The sequence below is a fragment of the Leptopilina boulardi genome, unplaced genomic scaffold (genome assembly GCF_019393585.1).
Source record: "Leptopilina boulardi isolate dan_hultmark-lab unplaced genomic scaffold, ZJU_Lbou_2.1 LbouV2_342, whole genome shotgun sequence".
NCBI lineage: Eukaryota > Metazoa > Arthropoda > Insecta > Hymenoptera > Figitidae > Leptopilina > Leptopilina boulardi.
Window position 1 is genome coordinate 76,430 of NW_026137910.1, and position 23,321 is coordinate 99,750.

The 23,321-nt window shown below is 26.1% G+C and overlaps 1 protein-coding gene across 5 annotated transcripts in view; it reads right to left on the bottom strand.

Annotated features, from left to right (window-relative positions):
- Positions 1–23,321, bottom strand: part of LOC127285878 (tetraspanin-1-like) — a 69,120-nt gene that overhangs the window by 18,210 nt on the left and 27,589 nt on the right. For all 5 annotated transcript variants that reach the window (XR_007843669.1, XM_051312084.1, XM_051312083.1 and 2 more), the window contains exons 2-3: positions 12,492–12,577; positions 11,259–11,357 (exon numbers count right to left, since the gene is read on the bottom strand). Coding sequence is in view for 4 of the 5 variants with exons in the window: in XM_051312084.1 (XP_051168041.1) it covers positions 11,259–11,357; positions 12,492–12,551 (159 nt within the window). In the remaining variant the exon portion in view is untranslated. The remainder of the gene's footprint in view (positions 1–11,258; positions 11,358–12,491; positions 12,578–23,321) is intronic.

Genomic DNA, 23,321 nt, shown 5'->3' on the forward strand with positions numbered 1-23,321 from the left:
AGTCCCTTCTCTTTCTCTCTTTTTACTTATACACTCGCATACACATACATATAGAAATAAATAATGTGACATTATTCTTCAAGGACTCTTTGAGTGCAAAAAAAAAAAAAAAAATGAAATTAATATTCCAAGATTTATTTTCCATGTAGAACATATGATGAACACCGACACACATTGACTTAAAGAAATTCTAAGCCGCACATAAAAAAAGAATCAAACCATTATTTTATATGTGCGTATAATATCAAGTTTTTATTGGAAGATCGATTACGTAAATAAATTCAAATAAAACGCGCTAGGACTTTATATATTAAAATGAAATATAAAAAATAAATTTCTTTTTTCAATATATTTTGCAGCAAAGTGTATATATATATTTGTAAAATAAAATTAGAAATAAAATATTAGTAATCAATTTGTTGTCTACCTGTTATAAAATAGTTTAGTATAACATAGATGGGGAAGATATAAACGATAGTGTTACGCTCTTTGACAGATATCGATTGACCCCAGAATCAGAGGGATTCTATATAAACTGAATATCCTGATAAGTGAATGTCTTTACCAAGTGTCTGTCAAACCTGTCAGAACACTCGAAAGCAATTTCAATTTTATTCAGTTCTTCTCTATTTCAAAATAAAATCACAAACTTTATAATTAGTTTTGATGCAAGCAAATATATAGTAAAATAAATAAAATTCATCTTATCATGTAAAATTGCTTTGTAATTATAATTTTACAGTGCACTAAATGTATGGACGCTCGAAGGATTTTGCGGTTCACTTTGTACTGACCAAACATATAATTTAAAAATGACAATCATAACAAAAATGGGCAAACTTCGAAACATTATTATAGAAACTTATCTCTTGAAAAGAAATAATTAATTTCAGTGATTTTTATTCCATTCCTTAGCATTACACAGGAAAAAAGCATATTAAATGCACCGTTTAGAGAATCAGACATTTTAAGAATGCGGATTCATTATTAATGTTTTCAATCGGCATATAACATTTTGAATAGGACTTCGTTTCAATGAATAATTTCCTATATTAATGAAAAATTTAATGAATCTGTTTAGACAATTTTGAATCGGATCAAAAAAAATTTTAGGTTATGTTGTCATATTTCGCACAAATTTAATAATTTTTAATAAACGAGCTTTGTAAATAAATTATAGGCTGGGCACGGTGCGCCTGAACAGGATTTGAATCAAAAGTCTTTGCACATGAAAATTTCTTCTTGATTTTGAATCAGTAGTGTTCCCTGATTAAAAAAAATATAAAAACTAAAATAATCCGCGGAGGGCTATTCGAGAAAAATGACTTTGAATATTTCCATATACGTAATGTATGATCTGAAAAAAAAATTCTGGTTAGGCTATATTTAACATTACTTTCTAGTTAAGTTAACCAGAATTCTCGTTAAAATAACCAGAATTCTGGTTAACCTAGCCAGAATCAAAATGTTAAATATACTCTAACCAGAATTCTGGTTATTCCAACTAGAATTTTTTTCAGTGTAAAGAAATTCAAATAAATAATATCGATATATCGAATTTTGTCATTCTAGCTGCACAAAAAATAAACTAAAACGTAAGAAAATAACATTTTATTTTTGGAAATGATTATAATTATTTCGATTAATTGAATTGATTTAATTAATTGAATTAATAATGATAACAATGGTCTTTGTATTCGCAGACAGCATTGCCAAAATACAATATTTGAACTCAGGATACCTCAAAATAATAAAAGTAAAATATATATTTATATAAAAATTCGTAAAAATATAAGTACATATATGAATTAATAAGGATTATAATTTGTAATGAAATGCAAAATGTAAATGAACTTTGTGTGTATATGAACAAGAGTCCATGAAGAAGAAACAACATCAAGATTCAAAACGCGTAGAAGCGTGGTACGATATGGTTCGTGTTGGGGTCATGGGTCTTTTACATGACACCTACATGCAGCCAAGTGTAACGTCGTCTTCAAGTAGCCAAGTATGACTCTCTCATATATTACTAATGACATTAACTAAGTTACTTTTTATTATACGCAATAATACTCCACTTATAATTATATATATACAAGAGTATATTTAAAAAAAAGAAAAACAAACTTTAAGGGGTCTTCGTTCCATTAAGTGTTTCAATGCCAATTATATAAATATAGTCTACCTTTAGTCTTCAATTACATGACTTTAAACCTAGACACAGAAAACTACTTATCGACCTTCTCTATAACTATAATATAACATTTCACTTTTTTTCCAGAATTTCAGCTCAAGGAAAACCATCTCCATACACATCTAGAACAAATTTTCTTCTCATTTCATTATAAATGGGTCTAACAAAAGTTTTATTGTGAAGAAAACTATGTACTTGTCCGTATTTGATACAATATTTTTTTGAATTAACAAAATTACCCGTGTAAAAATTGCCCTACCAGGACCGTAGTAGGGAATGAAACGCCACACCTGATCAGGGCGACCAGAAAATGTGGATTTCCTAATCAGGGCCACATCAGGCGCGGCGTTTCATTCCCTAATAGGGCAGTCTGATCCGGCCCCAATCTGGGCCCTGGCAAAATTTCTGCATGGGTAGTGGATCAAAGACGGACCAAGTACATGGTTTTCTTGAAACAATGATACTTTTTTAAGTGTACGAACAAATGTCAAAATCGTGCTCTCTAAATTTGAATTAGTGACTATTCACTTATTCTCAGCTGCATACTCTGGGCTAGGAATAAGCGAATAGTCACTAATTCAAATTTAGAGAGTGGAATCTTTTTTAAATTAAAAATTTGCATCGTTTGCAGCATAATCTTTATATCTAGACAAAATAATAAATAGTCTTTCGTTCACCCGCTTATGTTTAATAGAAACAACTGATAAGACTTCTCTGAAGTCGTTTGCGAGTAACAAAAAACGATTTCTATTTAATTTCAAAATGAACTGTAATAAAATTAAAATTCATTAGTATAAATTGAATTTTAAAAAAATAACATATAGGTACGACATTGAACTTTATTATAGAAAAAAAAAAATTAGAAATTATTTTTTATAGAAAAAGTATACCCCAACCCTCTGATTTATTGCTCCTCCTAAACTTATCCAGCTCTCTCAACACCATAAAACCTTTTTTTTTCTGTTGAATATTAGTCATGTTCAGAATTTTTTCAATCCAAGAATCAGCTTAAAAAATCTCACATCTCAATTGAGTAAAAATATCGCAAACTTCAAACTTGAGCTGTACAAAAAGGGGTTTGGTTTTGACAACAAAACGTTTGGTTGGTATTTAAGCAACCAAAAATGTTCGGTTTGGACAAAAAAAATTTGGTTGGGCAATCAAAATTTTGTTGACGCAACAGAAAAATTTATTGTCAAAACCAAACTCTTTTTTCAGTGTATAAATATTAATAGTACAGTACCTTATTTTTCTGTTCAAGATCGAAGGATTCTAAATTAATCCTAGAAATTAATGATATATTATGTTTACCAGACTTAAACAAAACTTCATACAACTTATATTAGTTCGAGTTTATTTCGGTTTATTGTTTAATATAATAAAGTTTGCTCAGGTTCATCTTGTGCTGGTAGATATCATAAATGTAGTAAAAGATAAGGAATAATTTAATTAATATAGAAGCACGTCTCATGGAATTAATAAACAGAATTGTATAAAAGAAGTAGCGGAGAATACAGAACTTGGAACAGAAATTCCCGTCTGTGTGCCTCTCTCATAATCTACACAAATAAACATAGTATATTCTAAAATGTGAATGCAAGAATAGCATATGCATTCTATAAAAGGAAGAGCAAAGTCATACGTGCTCCCCTTTTAAATCTGCATTACACTCTCGACCCTGTATGCATATGATGAACAGTGCAGAAAACGTGACACTGTACTTTTCATCCTTGCATGACTCCATCTCTCTACAAACATATATGTGTATATGTGTAATTCTTTTACGAGAGTTTCACTTTCACGCTTTTTATATTATTATCATTTAATATAAAATAATAAGTCTCTTCTTTATGCTTTACCAATTCTTATTATTTTTCAGCAAAAATGTTTCACTACTTTCTCCATACTATTACAAAAGTTGTAAAATTCCAAAAGAGACAACAAATTTTAGGTTATATTTGTGATTTTCGGATTGAAAATTGCACAAAGAAGATCAACTCGTCTATTATGTCTTCATTAGATTTAAAATATTCAATAGAAATTGAAATTTAAAACATAATCTAAATTTTTTTCCCTTTAAAATTCCTTTTCTCGTGGAGCGTCACATATGAGAAAAAGGTTTAAGTTGACAATAAGAAATTTTGGTTAATATATGTCCAAACTACATTTTTTTTGTTGGCAAAATTTTTTCTGAATTCAACTTTAATTGACATAACACGTATATTAAACAACATTTTTTGTACTCTCTAAATCTGAATTAATAAAAAAGTTTACTAATTTGAATTAGTGACTCACTTTTAGATTCACAATTAGTAAAATTTTACTAATTCTAAAACAAAAAGTGAGTCACTAATTTAAATTAGTAAACACTTTTACTAATTCAGATTTAAAGAGTACTCACCTCAAACCTTTTTTCTCAGCGTAAATATATAATAAAATACCATAAAAATTGATTCCCCTCATACAAAGGAACTCAAATTTTCTGAATCGATAAAACTTTTAATTACATAAGACTGAACTGAAAGCAATTTTAGTTTTCATAAAAAAAAGTAAAATAAATAAAAAAAAAAAAAAACTACTTTCACGCCAAGTTTCATGAAAATCTAAAGAACAATTCAAATGTCTATTACTCTAAAGTTCAGGAAGTCATTATCTATCTTTCATCACACTACTATTCTTCAAAGAAATTATCTCGTCTAATCTAAAAGTACATTAAACTCAGATTTTCTGTTGAAAAATTAAGATTTTTTTTTGTTTTAAACTGTCAAAAAAAAGTTCGAGTAACATTAATAAAAAAAGAAAGAAATTAACGAGTCACAATAAAAGCGCAGAATATAAATTGTCTCTGATGTATATGTATAATATTAAGAAATGACCATCACGCACTGCAACGGAAATACTGTTTCATATTTTCATTGACACACCCTTTGTGATTCCTGTAATCTTCAAGAGCTCTATTGCCATCGGCTATATAGTAATTATCAGACCGTAATTTCCCTTTTCTGAGGACAATCAATGTAAGTGCAAAATCGTCCCATAAAAAATATACAAATAAAGTTGCGCGCGCATTTCACTTATCTTGTTACAAAAACAATTATATAAAAGAAAATAAGAATTTTTGCAAATTATTATATTTAAAAAAATAACAAATTCAAATTAAAATGAAAGGTTACATACTGAGAGTATTTTAAATAAATAAATTAATAATGGACTAATTTTAATTATTATAAATGAGAATATAATTAATATGTTTAAAAAAAAGTAACTTATTTAATTGTTAAAATGAAGTATAATTTCTTGTATGTATAGCAAACATTGTAATTAGGGAATAAACTCAATGTAATGGCACAAGCAGAAGAATTAATAATTCATAGATATTTACAAATTCACTCGTTACGCTTAGTTAATTTTCCTTAGTCACCCGATGTTATGGCCAAGTAGACAATATTATTTATTCACTTCTCTTACCTAATAATTCATTATTATTCTAGAAGTGCAAGTCTTATGCAATTTTATTAAAAATATATAAACTACATAGTAGTTCATAAAATCTAAATTTTATTTTCTTGTAAACCTATTACTATTTATTATTAACTACTGCACATTTTAGATATATAAAATTTCACTGACATGAATAAGTTCACTTTTATTAATAAATAAGTTATTACTAATTACTAAACAAATTACTAAAAAAAAATTTTTTTTAATTTTGTAACTATACTTTTTGTATCAAACTGATAAAAATTGGATAAATTTTTCTGAAAGAAGAAAGTAAAAATGTTAATAAAAGATTTTAACTCTACATAATTCTTTCCAAAAATTGTATAACTAAATCTTCTAAAATTGTGTGAAATTAATTTTTATTAAATTTTTGTTTGCGTTAAAAATCATTGTTCTCAGTGTTCAGATTATGTTAGAGCCTCCATTCTACTTAAAGACTTATTTTTTGCTTTTGAATTAGTTAAATTTTACTAATTCGTTAGAAAAAAAAATTTTGTTGACTATTAATTAGTAAAATTTTACTAATTAAAAGTTTAGAGAGAATTTATTATGTTATAATGTCAATATTGAAAATTTTGAATTTTTGAACCCTCCGCTCTTTTTGATTATCGATTTTTCTTGGAACGTTTAATATTTTATAATAATCTAGAACAGTTTAATTAGATATTCGCTTGTCTAGTTAACTTCACGGTGCTAAGAAATTTCCTTCAATGACGCCTACTTTTACGCATGTAAACTTTTTTTAGACGCTATATACGTGCAAAGATGACCCACTTTTCTCAAAAGTGGGTGTTCCCTCCTTATAAAGATGTCCATTGCCGTAGACATGTAATATAAAAACTTTTTTTTTCACACTATTACATCTTTTATAACACAATTTTTCCCTTGAAACAATGTTAACATATACATGATACATCTCCTTTATCCAATTATTATCCAAGAATATATATAAGTACATTAAGAGTTTTTTTTACATAAGAATAAGTACTTTATTAATCTGTTAGCAAACAAAAAAATGGTTAATAATTTTATAAAAATAAAAATTATAACAATTCGTGTTCTTTTTATCATAATTTTTTTTAAATTATTCATCAATAAAAATTAAAATATTTCAAATTAAATTGATTCACACTGAAAAAATTTACTAAAAAATAATACTGATTGAAATAATAATGTTAGATTTTCCTCATTACAGAATAATAATAATAATTTTCTTTGCAAAATTTATTTTATATTACTCTTTTTTTGAGTATTTGTCTATTTTTATCACATTTATTATTATAATAATTGCTTTTACAATGATCTATTATTATGTACGTTTCCTTATTATTAAAATAACTTTGCGCAAAAATTTATATTTAAATAAATTAAACGTTTTCCTCGATGAGGAAGCAATAAAATAAAATTTTAAATTCTAACAATTATTCATTTAAAAAAAAAAAAACATTCCATTATTGCCAGCTAACAGTAATTAGTAAACAAAAATATTCATATATTGAATTTTCCGTAAAAATAATTTCTCTGTTATTTTAAGAAGAAATGGTTGAATGAACAATAAATAATTCCGTTGTTATTCAGACGAATTCGGAAGCAACTCGTGCGCTGCAAAAAATACTATATAATTTATGTCAGATTGTATAGTTTCTTATTTCAATATAATGACATTTGTATTTTTTTAAATTATTTTCAAAAACGATTTAAATATAAAATAAAATAAAATTATTAGTATTAGTTTTATTGTTCGATAGTGTCAATTAATGCATAACGTAATTGCATTACAAATGCAATAAAAAAAAACCATTAATGCAAAACTTTTTAACTAATAGGAGAAAAGTCACAGAAGAAGAAAGAAAGTTAAATCATCGCATTCGTGTAATGAAGCGTAAAACTCATTGGCTTATAATGTCGATGAATTTTTTTCAGTAGATTTCTATTCCTAGAAAATACAATTTTACTTATATATCTTCATAATTTCTCTTTTATGGAAATTTATAATATCAATTTTTTTTACATTAACAATAAAAAAAAGCAAGAATTCGATATATAATGTGTACTTGCATATATAAAGTTTGCAAATTAAAATACAATTCTTAACCATTTTTCATTTCTTTGTAAATAATTTTCATATAGAAAGTACCTATAGTAGAATGATTTCATTTATCTAACTATAATAAAAAAAAAATACAGAATTTATTAAAAGATATAAAAATTTATTAATTTGTCTTTCTCTTTTTCACAACAATTTTTATCTTATTAAAAAATTTCAAGTTTTGTTTGATTTTTATCAATGAAACGAATCTATTCGTAAAAAAATACAAAATAAAATTTTTAATTTGTGTAAAAATTATTTGTAGTTCGTTATAAAGAAAATTTTTTTTCATCTACTATAAATGTTGATGGGAAATTGAAAAAATAAAAACAAACTAAGTGGTCATGAGCGAAAAGTAAAAGTAAAATCTCATGAGTTTGACATTTTGATATTGAAAGTTGACTATTTCATTGGCTATGATGGGAACTGAGCGACAACAATGGCCAGCGTGCACTCTCGTTCTCTATATCATTACCGTTAGACTCGCATTTTATCAAGAATCGACAGGAAAAAGTCGGCACTTACATACCTGCTTAAGAATTTATAATACAATTTATCGATTACGATAAGTATCAAAATGGATTTTGTATGCATGGAAAAGTAAATAATAATGAATAAAAAATCGATTCACTTTAACCACATCATATGTACATGAGCAAAAATCAAATTGTATTCGATGTTTAAAAAAAGAAACAAGAAAAGTCTCTTTTCATTAAGTGTATTTAAATGTATGAATTTTACTTTTCATTTGAATAAAAATTATAATTCTAGTCTTCTTGATTACAATACATGTTTGATTTAAACTTAAAGGTTAGTTTAGAATGAAGGATATAAATTTTCTCTGGAAATCAAGTAGAACGTCCGAAATATAGCATAACTTTATATTTTTGTCACCTACATCACCCTGCTTTTCACTATTTTAGTTACCCGCCATGTATCAAAGAAAAGCTACCATGCCCTGCGAACTGTCACAATTCAGATGTTCCATTTATTTTTATTGTAAATGTTTTTATTTTTCGTGTCTCAAAGTGATTATTGTCAATAAGATTTTGACATAACTCTTAACCTAAAAATTATTTTTCGTGCGTATCGTTCAGAGATAATTTTAAGTTAAAGTTCATTCTGTGTGTATTAAATTAACTGCATTTTTATCCAAAGTTCGCAATATAATACAAATAAAAATAATGTACTAGATCAACTAAAGAATTATTTTTCATTTTTTTTTAAATTTTGTATCTTTGTAATTATTTTTATATTATTAAACTCCCTGAAGAGAAAATAATTTTGATTAGATATTAATTATTTAAAATTTTATGTTTTTTATTTAAAATTAGTGAAAAAATTACAATTTTTGTCCAATTTTTTTTATCCAATTCTCCATAATTCTATTTGTTAAAAATAATAGGTATTTGGTATAAATAATATCTGAGTTAAAAAGAAAATAAAAATTTGTTCAATGACTTTTCAACAAAATATTGTTAAGAAAATTAATTTTGATAATTGGAGCAATTTTATTGAAACCTTGTGAATATGTTCCTTTATTTGTACAGAATGAAAGCCCACAAACTTTTTCAAAATTTTTTAAGATATCTCTAATTTAAAATTTATGTCATTTTTTTTAAAAAAAAAACCGTGTAACTTTTTTCTTGTTATACCAATGAGATCAATTTTTTTTTAATTTCTCACAAAATGATCTTGCCCGGAAAAAAGTCAAAAAATGCTTTTGAATTCATTTTTTGAAAAAACTAACTCTTCAATTTCAAAATTTTTTTTTCTTATTGCATATGATGTTAAGAATAACTTTTTTAATTTTCATAATGGGACAACAAGAACTTTACGAGAAAAAAATTAAAACTGCACTTTTCAGAATTTGAGGTTATGTCATTGCGTTGAACCTTCTTAAAATAGAATAAGTTAACTTGTAATGTAAAAAACGAAAGTGACTGACTTAAATTTCAGAATATACCTCATGTTATACTTTTTTGTTATCAAAAAATCAATCAAGTTTTAAATAAGTAAAGATTTTAGAAATTCTTGCTCGTTTAACAGGTATTTTACATTATCGTAATCGGCTGTTATGACTGTTTCTAAACAAATCACTTCCGCATCTTAGCAAATATAACATACCAACAAATATTTCGATTTTCATTTAGTAATTTTTCTATACACGGGTCACGTTACAAATTGTTTTAAAATAAACATTTTTTTTGTTTTTTAAATTAAAAAAATGATTGTTACGAATTCGAAACGAATTTTAAAAATGATAAAAACAATCGCTGACGTGTAAAAGAGTCATTGAAAGAATAATGTGGAATGTAGAACCTTATATTTCGTAGCCTAGTAACAGAATGGATCATTGTGAGAAATATTAACAACTCGTTTTAAAATTCTAAATATTTGGAAAGAAGCCAAATAGTTAATTCTCGGCAATTCCTGACGTGTATTGCTTTCATTAATGTGTATAAGCAAGCAACGAACAGGTGTTTTAACGCGCTCAAGAATCGAAGGAACGATGAGGAACAAGAAAGAGAAATAATACAAGAATAAGAAGTTTCGCTTCGAAGACCTCACAATCAGTTGAATCATTATATTTCAAGAATTATTTTGAAAGTTACAAATTATTTCTCGTTTTACTGGGATATTTATCCCTGTTAAATTCTATTTAGAAATACTATCTATTATTCATTTTTACTACAGGATGTTCAAAAAAAAAATTTATGTAATTTTCCTGATCGTTATATATATATATATTCGTCATTTGTTCTTCCTGACCAATATTTACCGTACATTGCTTAATCAGGAAATCTGTTCAGTTCTTTTAAGTTTCCTTTGTGCAGTAGTTACTACCGTTGCTTGATATAAAAAAACTGTTGTTTATAATTACCAATAACTACACTGAGAAAAATATTCTATATTCAATCAATATTTAAGCCAAAAGTATGAAATATTAAAAAAAATTTTATTGAGTTAATTTTATATTCTTTTTTAAAATCTTGATTTAATAACATATTTTTCTCATATCAATTTACTGCATATTGCTCTTCAGCAAGTAAAATTTCCAATTTGAAAATTACCTCATAAAATTGAATATTGAAAAAAATTAAAATAATTAAATTCTTTTAAAGTTGATACAAAGAAATATAAACCGATTCAATAGAAGGTCGCTAAAGGTTTTTTTTTTATCTTTTTACTATATAATTTTCCATTTTTTTTATTGACCTACCTTGAGAATTTTTTACTTATTTCCTCTTATAAATAAAAATTGTATTTTGTAAACCTCCATGAAGTTGGCGTCGACGCTCAGCGTCGAAATTTGTTTTTCACGGGACCAAAAATATCAAATCATTTTTAAAAAGGTTTTTGGTCCATATAATACCTTGAAAAGTATTTCTCTAGGCATTATTTGGATTGAAAATCTAATTAATAATAAATAATAATAATAATAATTAATAAAAATTTTTTTTCTTTACTTACCAAAACATCAGTATCATCAATTTGCCTGATTAGGTTGATAAAGGAATTTTTATCAGCAATCAGCCAGATACCAACGGCTAAGGCTGCACCTCCGGCGATCTGTAACATGAGAATTATTTTGATGCCTTGTTTCGCATGGCGAAACTTCAAGAGGATGATGTTACCACCTTGATAGTGTGTATATAACGCAACTATATGGAAATATAATTTCTCAAAAAAATTTTTTTTAAAAACTTTTTGTCCTTCTTTATTAATAGAAAAATCATGAATAATGAATGAACAAAGACTACTTTCTTCTTTTCGCAAGATTTCCGATTATTAAATATGTTATACAATTTATAATTATACAATTGCACTACTATAATTCTTATTTAACAGAATTTAATTTAATTAATTTTTACCATTAATGAAAATTAAAAAAAAATTCTATTTATAAATAATTTGTTATTTAATTAAAAAAACAATTTTTCAAATTTAGAAATAATTATTTTTTAAGGAAAAATGTACAGCTATGTTTTATGGAATAAAGTTAAGTTTATATTCAAATTATGTTTTTTTAACAAAATTTTTAAAAATGTTTGTTATATAAATTTAGATTTATATTTACTCCATATTCTATGAGCCAAAAGTTTTGAACGTTCAAATGAACGAAATATTTTTTTCAATCTACAAATTATTAAAAATTATAATGTTAATGTAAATTGAAACAGTAAATTAATGAGCCAAAAGTTTTGAACGTTCATATGAACGAAATTTGTTTTTCTACTTCTTTAAGTACGAATTTTATTACAAAATATTGTTTAAAATATCTAAAAAGAAGTTATTAATTTAATAGTTGTTTAATTTACTGTTTTATTTTACATGGTCATCATAATTTTTAATAATTTATAGATTGAAAAAAATATTTCGTTCATATGAACGTTCAGAACTTTCGGCTCATGTAAATTAAACAACTATTAAATTAAATAACTTCTTTTTAGATTTTTAAAACAATATTTTATAATAAAATTCGTACTTAAAGAAGTTGCAAAAAAAATTTTGTTCATTTGAACGTTCAAAACTTTTGGCTCATCATATTCTGTACTTTTACAAAGATTTACAATTTTCTTTCCCGTAAACTTAAAAAATAAAACTAATATTGAATAACAGAAGGTAATAAAATATTTGTTATATTAAATAATAAATTATTTATAAATGTTAAAAGAAATTTTTTTATAAAATAAAAATACTTACGAAAAAAATGAAATTGAAGAAACATAGAAAGTACTTGGCACACCGCGACGTACAGCCCATTTTGGCTTCGATTTTCTAATCACTTCCTGCAATTAATAAAAAAAAGTATTAGTTTTTGCAATTACTTTTTAAATTAAATGAGTAAACATTAAAAAATTATGCATTTTATTTAAATAATTTTTTCCATATTTTTATAATAATAAAAATAAATACCAATTTCAAGTTTTAATGGAACATTAACAATTATTAATAATTACCACTTAGTAATTAAAAATTATTATTATTATTATTGTATTGTATTATAAAAAAAATCAAATTTGACTTTTTCACATAATATGTGAAAAAGTAAAGATGTTATCTTTCCATTTTTTGACATCATAGGCATCGAAAAATCAAATTTTCTAGTGATATTTTTCCAAAAATGTATTTTTCAAATTTTTTGTTAAAAAATCTTTATACAGTAATTAAACTATCATAATCAGTTTAAAGTATAATTAAAGAAGCATCAATTGACCAATTTTTATTGACATTTTAAAAATTAAAATTTTTTAAAATTGATTTCAAATTCTTTTACCGTTAAAAATAGTCAACAGAATTTTAATTACCAATAGAAATTTTGAGTTAAAAAAAAGCTGTTGTGGGTGATAAGTTATAATTATCTATAATAGACAAAAATGACTAATTAATGATATAACAAATACATTGTTATGAGAAGTGCTTATATAATTATAGTTTAATTGTATATATCTGAATATAACGATCGATCGAAATGTGAATTAAACTCCCGTTATATATATATTCTTATGAGCTTAAGAAATTCGCAAGAGGAGGGGAGTTTCAATCATCAAACCGGATATATTTCAACCCGGGTTGTTTATCGTGATACTCGAGTGGAATTATTATCCGTCCCCTAACGTCAAGCCCATTGCGTACTGCAATTAAGTGGAACCACCAAAAAGAATGATATAAACGTGATACAACTGTAAATTTCACGACACTTTATACATTATTTTTCTCTTAGAAAACTTAAATAATTAAAAAAAGTTTTCGTTGAATAAATAATTCTTGCCATCAATATAAAATATAGAGAAAATCTTCACATATACAATTTTTTTTTCTTTATGAAGGTTCAACCCATTAACATAATCTCGAACTAAAAAGTAGTTTTTACACTGAAAGAAAATTCATACTACTAAGTATTAAACTCATATTAGAGTTTAATATAAATGTTACAATTTAGGGAAAAAGTGCACCTATACTGATTACTATTACAGTTTTTATGAAAATATATAATGAATTTAAGAGTAACTATTATTTTAAGAAATAAGAATTAGTATATTTATTTTAAAAATTAGTATTTTCTTTATGAATTCACAGAATACGAAATATTATAATAAATAATTTCACAAAATAGTAAGAAAAATAACATATATCCGTATACTTATTTCACATTTTGTAAAACTTTATATTAAAAGTCACGGATTTTCCCGAGAGACTACGAATTTAACCGAAGTTCTGTCTGTTTGCGGCTTCGTGTCCTACTCGAACTTCTACGACTTGATCCGATTTTCGAAAGTGTTGTTAACCAGCAGAACGTACCTAATTTATTTTCAATTTATAAAAAATGTTTTATTAAAGTTATTTAATAATAATAAATTTATTATTAATTATTAAATTTATTATTATTTTTATGAATTTTTATTTTTTGATGTCATCTTTACAATTATTTAATTTTTATTTGCAATAAAAATTTTTATAACAATCATAATTTTTAATCTGAAAAAAAAGAAAAATCTATATAAACAATTAATAATAAAAATGAACCCAGCGTAACCTCTATAAAATTACACCATTGGCACTAGTAAACTATTTTTTATTATTAAGTTATTATAAGTAAACTTCTTTCTCGCAAGTGGTAAAAATATTCAGTAGTTAGTATATAAGAAAACGATATATGCCGACCCCCAGCGAAATTTATCGTTATGCGTATAGAATTGTAAGTGTAGGTTTCGTTGCGATCGTGTAATGTCTATATGTATAAGCGAAATGAACGTGCGTGTTCATTAGTATGTGTATTAACCTGTATCGTAAGTGTGAATGTGTTGTTCCTAGTCTCACTCCTCTTCCTCCCGAGAATTAACGGAAACGTCCGACAGTTTCCGCTTTTTTTCCCTTTTCTTCCGACATTCTGAATTTTTCGTATAAAGTTTTACAAATATTAGAACGCTACATTCCATATAATGCAACAACTCTATGAGAATTTAATATAATATTTTCAAATATTGGTAATCTTTTTACGTTCTTTCTACAATAATTATTAATATTTGAAAAAAGATTTTAAGTTGGAACTTTAATATAAAGTATATTGAATTTTAATAAAAAGTACACTTTTCCCTAAATTCTAAAAGAATATATTAAAATGTAATACGCATTTTGTTATTTTTTCCTATGAAATTTCTTTCAGTGTAACAGAACTCAAAATATATTTAAAATTTATTACACCCAAATTCGACAAATCTAATTATACAATTTTGGGAAAAAAATTATTTTGAGTTAAAATTTGTTGTTAAATAATAATTAATAAACATTTTGTATTTTTTCTTAAAAGTTAGTAGACAATTCTAATTTTTATCCAATTTTTAAAAACAATGGGTCATTTTTTTTTTGAAAGATTTTCTACAATTCTGTTTGTTGAATTTTATTAAAAATATATTTTGTTCAAAAGTTGATAAACAAATAAAATTTTTATATTTTTTAAACAAACCATTATTTAACAAAAACACAAAATTAGAATTGTAGAGAATCTTTCAAAGAGAAAAATGAGTCATTGTTTATAAAAATTGGATAAAAATTAGAATTGTACACTAAATTTTAATAAAAAATACAAAATGGTTATGAACATAACCTATATATATATATACTAGGGGGCTATGCCCCCTGCGCGCTTCGCGCGCCAACCCCCATCCGCACTTATTTGAAATAATTAAATTTAATAAAAGAATAAATCAATTGTAATAAATTATGAAACATAAATTGAATTGAATGGAAAAATAATAGAAGCAACAGAGACGGCCGAAAGCCATCGTAGGCTATATTTTAATAAAAGTATTTTGTATCAATAAATTAGTAAAAAAAATTCACAAATAAAACACAACGCAGAAAGAAAAACAAATGGAGTTTGTATAATTATATTTGAAATAGGCGAGTATTTGAACGAACACAAAGACGGGTAGAAAGCAAAAGTGCGCGTAGTTCGTGAAGAAAAAAAAAATTTTATTACATTTTTATATTATAGGGGTGCGTGTAATTCAACTATCCAAAACGTCGATATATAATTATCGTATTAATTTTTAATGATATAAATAAAATTAATGCATTTTTTCATTATAATGTATTCGATAGACCTTCAGATTAATATTTTATAATTTTTATTTTTAAAAAATGAATACAATAAAAAAAGCATTAGCATTAACGACATAGACTAAAATTAATCACTCCATACTCGAAAGATAATATTGCTAAACAAAACTTTATTGACTATCGTTCATTATATAATTATCTTTAGATTGTAATAAAAATAAAAAATACCGTCGCACGCTCAGATGTCTGAATAAAACATAATTAACACATCACTCTCTAAATCTGAATTAGTAAAAATTTGACCTATAGTTTATTTGAATTTTTAATTAAAAATCAATGAATTAATGTTATTCAATTATTGCATATTTTGTGTGAATCAAGAATCAACTGTAATGAATAAATTTCCATAAACGGGTGAAAACAACAATAAAGAAATAGAATCAGATAATTATTATTGATTGGATATATGTGAAGACAAAAGGTGCGCGAGTGAAGAGGTTTGTCACGATAAATTTGCTATTTCTGAAGATATTCATTGCATGCAAATGAGAGGACGGAATATAAATACAAATTGATGGACATATGACTTGAAAAATTAAACCTTGTTGAATACAAAGTGACATGTTGCAATCATATTATTGTTGCCATAAATATTAGCAAACGCGTTTGAATATTAAACGCGCGTTGGATAATTTCTTACGCCTCTATTTTATATAATGTTTAGATTTACTTTTCAATGTTTAATGTATTATTTATTTCACTGCTAATGTGTTTTACACGAAATTCGATTTTGATTACAGCGTACCATGTGAAAGTACTTTTCTAAAATTTGTATTAAATAGTTTAAAGGGCATCATTAAAGTATTTATTATTTAAAAATGCGATATAATTGAGTATTTCCATGTACACTAAAACGTCAATCGAGAACAGACGAATGTGCAGTGCTGTTCTCGATTGACGCGATTTTTATCGCTCGAAAATAAAAACACTCAGGGCCGTATGAAGGGCCTTACGCAACAATGTGAATTCTATCTAGGGGATTTTCACTAGTGGGGCACTGAATCCACCTTAAATTTAAAAATCACAAGTACGACTTTGGCGTCAGTCATAACCTAAATTCTACCCGCTTCCCCACTTCCCTTCAATTGTTCCCTTGCTCTGTTCTCGACTGACGTGTTCTCGATTGACGTTCTAGTGTATGTTTAAAAAATAGTAATCTAATTCAAATTTAAGTTAATTATATATACCTAAACTTTTACGAAATAAATTAGAATTAAAAAATATTTTTTATATATAATGTATAAATTTACTGCGCATAAGAAGATTATTTTCAATATAGTTGCAAAAGTTTTTTTAGAAACCACAACACCGCACAGCTTCTTTCATTCAATAGAGTGCTGCCACAAAAAAAAATCTATACAAAATGTACATTTTTTTCTGTTTGAAAGAAAAAGGCTAAAGACCTTCATTGGTCGACCTAGTATTGAAAATCCAGAACACGCTTCTCATTATAGATTATGTTGTGCCAGGAATTGGTCCATTTGTACTTCCAGCACGTTTTCTAGATCAAATAATGAACATCACAAAGTATTTTAGAATGCGCACTCCTTTTAACACATACATTTAAACAAAAATAAAAATCAATCAACGCGATTCTATATTGAAATTATCATAATTATATTGTAAATAAAATTAATTAAAGCGGTCATTTATGAGTACCATCAACTGTGAACCACTATTTCTAATTACCGTCAATTATACAGCTAGCTTTAGCAAAGCATCGCATTTGTGGAATTATCCTTGATTGTAACTTATGTCTATACCGCCATTTGCATAACCAACCATTTACTCTAACTAAGTCGGTTACTTTGATTGTTAATGTTTTAAATATATTTCTACATCAGTTAATGTGTAACTTTTAATTGAAAATTATAAAAATTTAACGTATAAATAATACACTAGAACGTCAATCGAGAACACGTCAGTCGAGAACAGAGCAAGGGAACAATTGAAGGGAAGTGGGGAAGCGGGTAGAATTTAGGTTATGACTGACGCCAAAGTCGTACTTGTGATTTTTAAATTTAAGGTGGATTCAGTGCCCCACTAGTGAAAATCCCCTAGATAGAATTCACATTGTTGCGTAAGGCCCTTCATACGGCCCTGAGTGTTTTTATTTTCGAGCGATAAAAATCGCGTCAATCGAGAACAGCACTGCACATTCGTCTGTTCTCGATTGACGTTTTAGTGTATAAGAAATAACTATATACCAACGCTATTTTATGTATTCAAAAAAAAAAAAAATTGTGTCCACTTATTATGCAAAATTTTTTTTTAATCAGAAATTATTATTTTTCAAAAATCACTTTTGTCTTGAATTATATATTAGTCATATACAAAAAGAAGCAATTAAAACATTCACGAAAAAATAAAAGTTTTCAAAATAATTCAATTTAAAAATTCAAAAAAAAAATATTTTTGAATATTTTTGCATTAAGGGGGTCATCCTGTGTGACGGACGTTTTTTTTAGCGTTTTTGGATAATTTTTTTTAAAGAACAATAAAAACTTAGAACTTCAAACTATTTACCATATATTTATATTAGCATTTTAACTACAAATAAAAATTTTTTCAAAATGAAAATATTTTATTTATTATGATTTCTAATACTTCAAAGTTTCTTTAATTAAAAAACGGCTTACACGATTCCGGCTGATTGGCTCAACTAAAATCATAAAATCCAAAGGCATTTTAATCTGTGATGCTGTGGCTATCGCCGGAACTAGGATTATTTAAAAATATTGAAAAATGATATTTTTGCTCTGTTTTGAATTTCTTTTTCAAAAAATCACGATCTTTTATGTCTTTTTTGTCGTATAAAAAAGAAACGACTTGACCTTTTTCAATAATCCCATTTCTGCGATATAGCCACAGCATCACAGATTAAAATGCCTTTTGATTTTCTGATTTTAGTTGAGCCAATCAGCCGGAATCGTGTGTACGCCTTTTTTTTAATCAAAGAAACTTTTAAATATTATAAATAATAATAAATAAAATATTTTCATTTTGAAAAAAATTTTAATTTTGTAGTTAAAATGCTAATAAATATATGGTAAAAAATTTGAAGTTCTAAGTTTTCATTGTTCTTTAAAATAAATTCCCCAAAAAACGCTTAAAAAACGTCCGTCACAAGGGATGACCCCCTTAAAAAAGTAATTTGTTTTTTTAAATTCAAAAATTGAATTATTTTTAAAAATTCTTAATTTTTCGTAAATTATGTTATATGTAATTGTTTCTTTTTGTGCTCGACTAGCAAAATTCGGCACAAATTTTGAGGTCTGTGAACTTGCGACCGACACTTTGAAATTTTTAAAATTTTTTTATAGCATTCAATTGTCCACGAAAAGTCCACCTTTGTCCAACAAAATATTTTAATTGTCCACCTTTTGTTTAAATAAAAAATGGAAAAAATAATTTTTTCAAGTCGAAAGTTCAAAAATTAGTAATTAACATTCACTAGAGCACTCATCGGTTATTTAGCGTTAATAGACGTTTGTCCAACAGAAAATTTTTTTTCTAAAAAAAAAAAAAAAAAAAAAAAAAAAAAGTTTATTTTGGATAAAAATACTGAAATATGGCGAAATACCAATTTTACCGTTTCCACTACATTTATTGTTTGTCCACGGTAAGCTCAAATAGACAATCAAAGTTATGCCCTAAATTATCAATTCATTCATTCCTTTAGACTGCAGAGATGAAGAAAAATTAAATTTGATAGTATTTCACTTATAAAGCGTATCCTCAAAATTCAAAGGTTGGACAATTAATTAATTAATTAATTCCAAAACATTAATTCATTCATTCCTTTAGACCGTAAAAAAAAATTGAAATTGATAGTTTTCCACTTGAAACGCGATTTCTTTAAATTCTAGAATTGGACAATTAAATATACTAGTTGGACAATTCTTAGTACTAGTTGGACAATTGAAATTGATGCCGAATTCATTAATGAATCCATATTTTTTGACCGTACAGAAGAAGAAAAGTTAAAATTGATAGTTTTCCACTGGAAACGCGATTTCTTTAAATTCTACGGTTGGACAATTAAATATACTAGTTGGACAATTCTTTGTACTAGTTGGACAATTGATATTGATACCAAATTCATTAATGAATCCATATTTTTTGACCGTACAGAAGAAGAAAAGTTAAAATTGATAGTTTTCCAGTGGAAACGCGATTTAATTGTCCAACTAGTGGATTTCATTGTCCAACCTTTGATTTTTTAGGCAACTTGTTACAAGTAAAATACTATCAAATTTAAATTTTATTCATCTCTGCAGTCTAAAGGAATGAATGAATTGATGATTTAGGACATAATTTTAATTGTCCAACTAGTGGATTTAATTGTCCAACCTTTGAATTTTAAGGAAACGTGTTACAAGTAAAATACTATCAAATTTAAGTTTTATTTATATCTGCAGTCTAAAGGAATGAATGAATTGATGATTTAGGGCATATTTTTAATTGTCCAAATAGTAGATTTAATTGTCCAACTAGTGGATTTAATTGTCCAACCTTTGATTTTTTAGGAAACTTGTTACAAGTAAAATACTATCAAATTTAAGTTTTATTCATCTCTTCAGTCTAAAGGAATAAATGAATTGATGATTTAGGACAAAATTTTAATTGTCCAACTAGTGAATTTAATTGTCCAACTGGTGGATTTAATTGTCCAACCTTTGAATTTTAAGGAAACGTGTTACAAGTAAAATACTATCAAATTTAAATTTTATTCATCTCTGCAGTCTAAAGGAATGAATGAATAGATGATTTAGGACATAATTTTAATTGTCCAACTAGTAGATTGCATTGTCCAACTAGTGGATTTAATTGTCCAACCTTTGAATTTTAAGGAAACGTGTTACAAGTAAAATGCTATGAAATTTAAGTTTCATTCATATCTGCAGTCTAAAGGAATGAATGAATAGATGATTTAGTGCATAATTTTAATTGTCCAACTAGTAGATTGCATTGTCCAACTAGTGGATTTAATTGTCCAACCTTTGAATTTTTAGGAAACGCTTTATAAGTGAAATACTATCAAATTTAAATTTTATTCATCTCTGCAGTCTAAAGGAATGAATGAATTGATGATTTAGGACATAATTTTAATTGTCCAACTAGTGAATTTAATTGTCCAACTAGTGGATTTAATTGTCCAACCTTTGAATTTTTAGGAAACGCTTTATAAGTGAAATACTATCAAATTTAAGTTTCATTCATATCTGCAGTCTAAAGGAATGAATGAATAGATGATTTAGGACATAATTTTAATTGTCCAACTAGTAGATTGCATTGTCCAACTAGTGGATTTAATTGTCCAACCTTTGAATTTTAAGGAAACGTGTTACAAGTAAAATGCTATCAAATTTAAGTTTCATTCATATCTGCAGTCTAAAGGAATGAATGAATAGATGATTTAGTGCATAATTTTAATTGTCCAACTAGTAGATTGCATTGTCCAACTAGTGGATTTAATTGTCCAACCTTTGAATTTTTAGGAAACGCTTTATAAGTGAAATACTATCAAATTTAAATTTTATTCATCTCTGCAGTCTAAAGGAATGAATGAATTGATGATTTAGGACATAATTTTAATTGTCCAACTAGTGAATTTAATTGTCCAACTAGTGGATTTAATTGTCCAACCTTTGAATTTTTAGGAAACGCTTTATAAGTGAAATACTATCAAATTTAAGTTTCATTCATATCTGCAGTCTAAAGGAATGAATGAATAGATGATTTAGTGCATAATTTTAATTGTCCAACTAGTGATTTTAATTGTCCAACTGGTGGATTTAATTGTCCAACCTTTGAATTTTAAGGAAACGTGTTAGAAGTAAAATACCATCAAATTTAAGTTTTATTTATATCTGCAGTCTAAAGGAATGAATGAATAGATGATTTAGTGCATAATTTTAATTGTCCAACTAGTAGATTGCATTGTCCAACTAGTGGAATTAATTGTCCAACCTTTGAATTTTGAGGATACGCTTTATAAGTGAAATACTATCAAATTTAATTTTTCTTCATCTCTGCAGTCTAAAGGAATGAATGAATAGATGATTTAGTGCATAATTTTAATTGTCCAACTAGTAGTTTGCATTGTCCAACTAGTGGAATTAATTGTCCAACCTTTGAATTTTGAGGATACGCTTTATAAGTGAAATACTATCAAATTTAATTTTTCTTCATCTCTGCAGTCTAAAGGAATGAATGAATTGATGATTTAGTGCATAATTTTAATTGTCCAACTAGTGATTTTAATTGTCCAACTGGTGGATTTAATTGTCCAACCTTTGAATTTTAAGGAAACGTGCTAGAAGTAAAATACCATCAAATTTAAGTTTTATTTATATCTGCAGTCTAAAGGAATGAATGAATTGATGATTTAGGACATAATTTTAATTGTCCAACTAGTGAATTTAATTGTCCAACTAGTGGATTTAATTGTCCAACCTTTGAATTTTAAGGAAACGTGTTACAAGTAAAATACTATCAAATTTAAGTTTTATTTATATCTGCAGTCTAAAAGAATGAATGAATTGATGATTCAGGACATAATTTTAATTGTCCAACTAGTGAATTTAATTGTCCAACTAGTGGATTTAATTGTCCAACCTTTGAATTTTAAGGAAACGTGTTACAAGTAAAATACTATCAAATTTAAGTTTTATTTATATCTGCAGTCTAAAGGAATGAATGAATCGATGATTCAGGACATAATTTTAATTGTCCAACTAGTGAATTTAATTGTCCAACTAGTGGATTTAATTGTCCAACCTTTGATTTTTTAGGAAACTTGTTACAAGTAAAATACTATCAAATTTAAATTTTATTCATCTCTGCAGTCTAAAGGAATGAATGAATTGATGATTTAGGACATAATTTTAATTGTCCAACTAGTGAATTTAATTGTCCAACTAGTGGATTTAATTGTCCAACCTTTGAATTTTTAGGAAACGCTTTATAAGTGAAATACTATCAAATTTAAATTTTATTCATCTCTGCAGTCTAAAGGAATGAATGAATAGATGATTTAGTGCATAATTTTAATTGTCCAACTAGTAGATTGCATTGTCCAACTAGTGGAATTAAATGTCTAGCCTTTGAATTTTGAGGATACGCTTTATAAGTGAAATACTATCAAATTTAATTTTTCTTTATCTCTGCAATGCAAAGGAATAATTAAATTAATGATTTAGTGCATATTTTTAATTGTCCAATTAGTAGATTTAATTGTCCAATTAGTAGATTTAATTGTCCAACTAGTGAATTTAATTGTCCAACTAGTGAATTTAATTTTCCAACTGGTGGATTTAATTGTCCAACCTTTGAATTTTAAGGAAACGTGTTAGAAGTAAAATACCATCAAATTTAAGTTTTATTTATATCTGCAGTCTAAAGTAA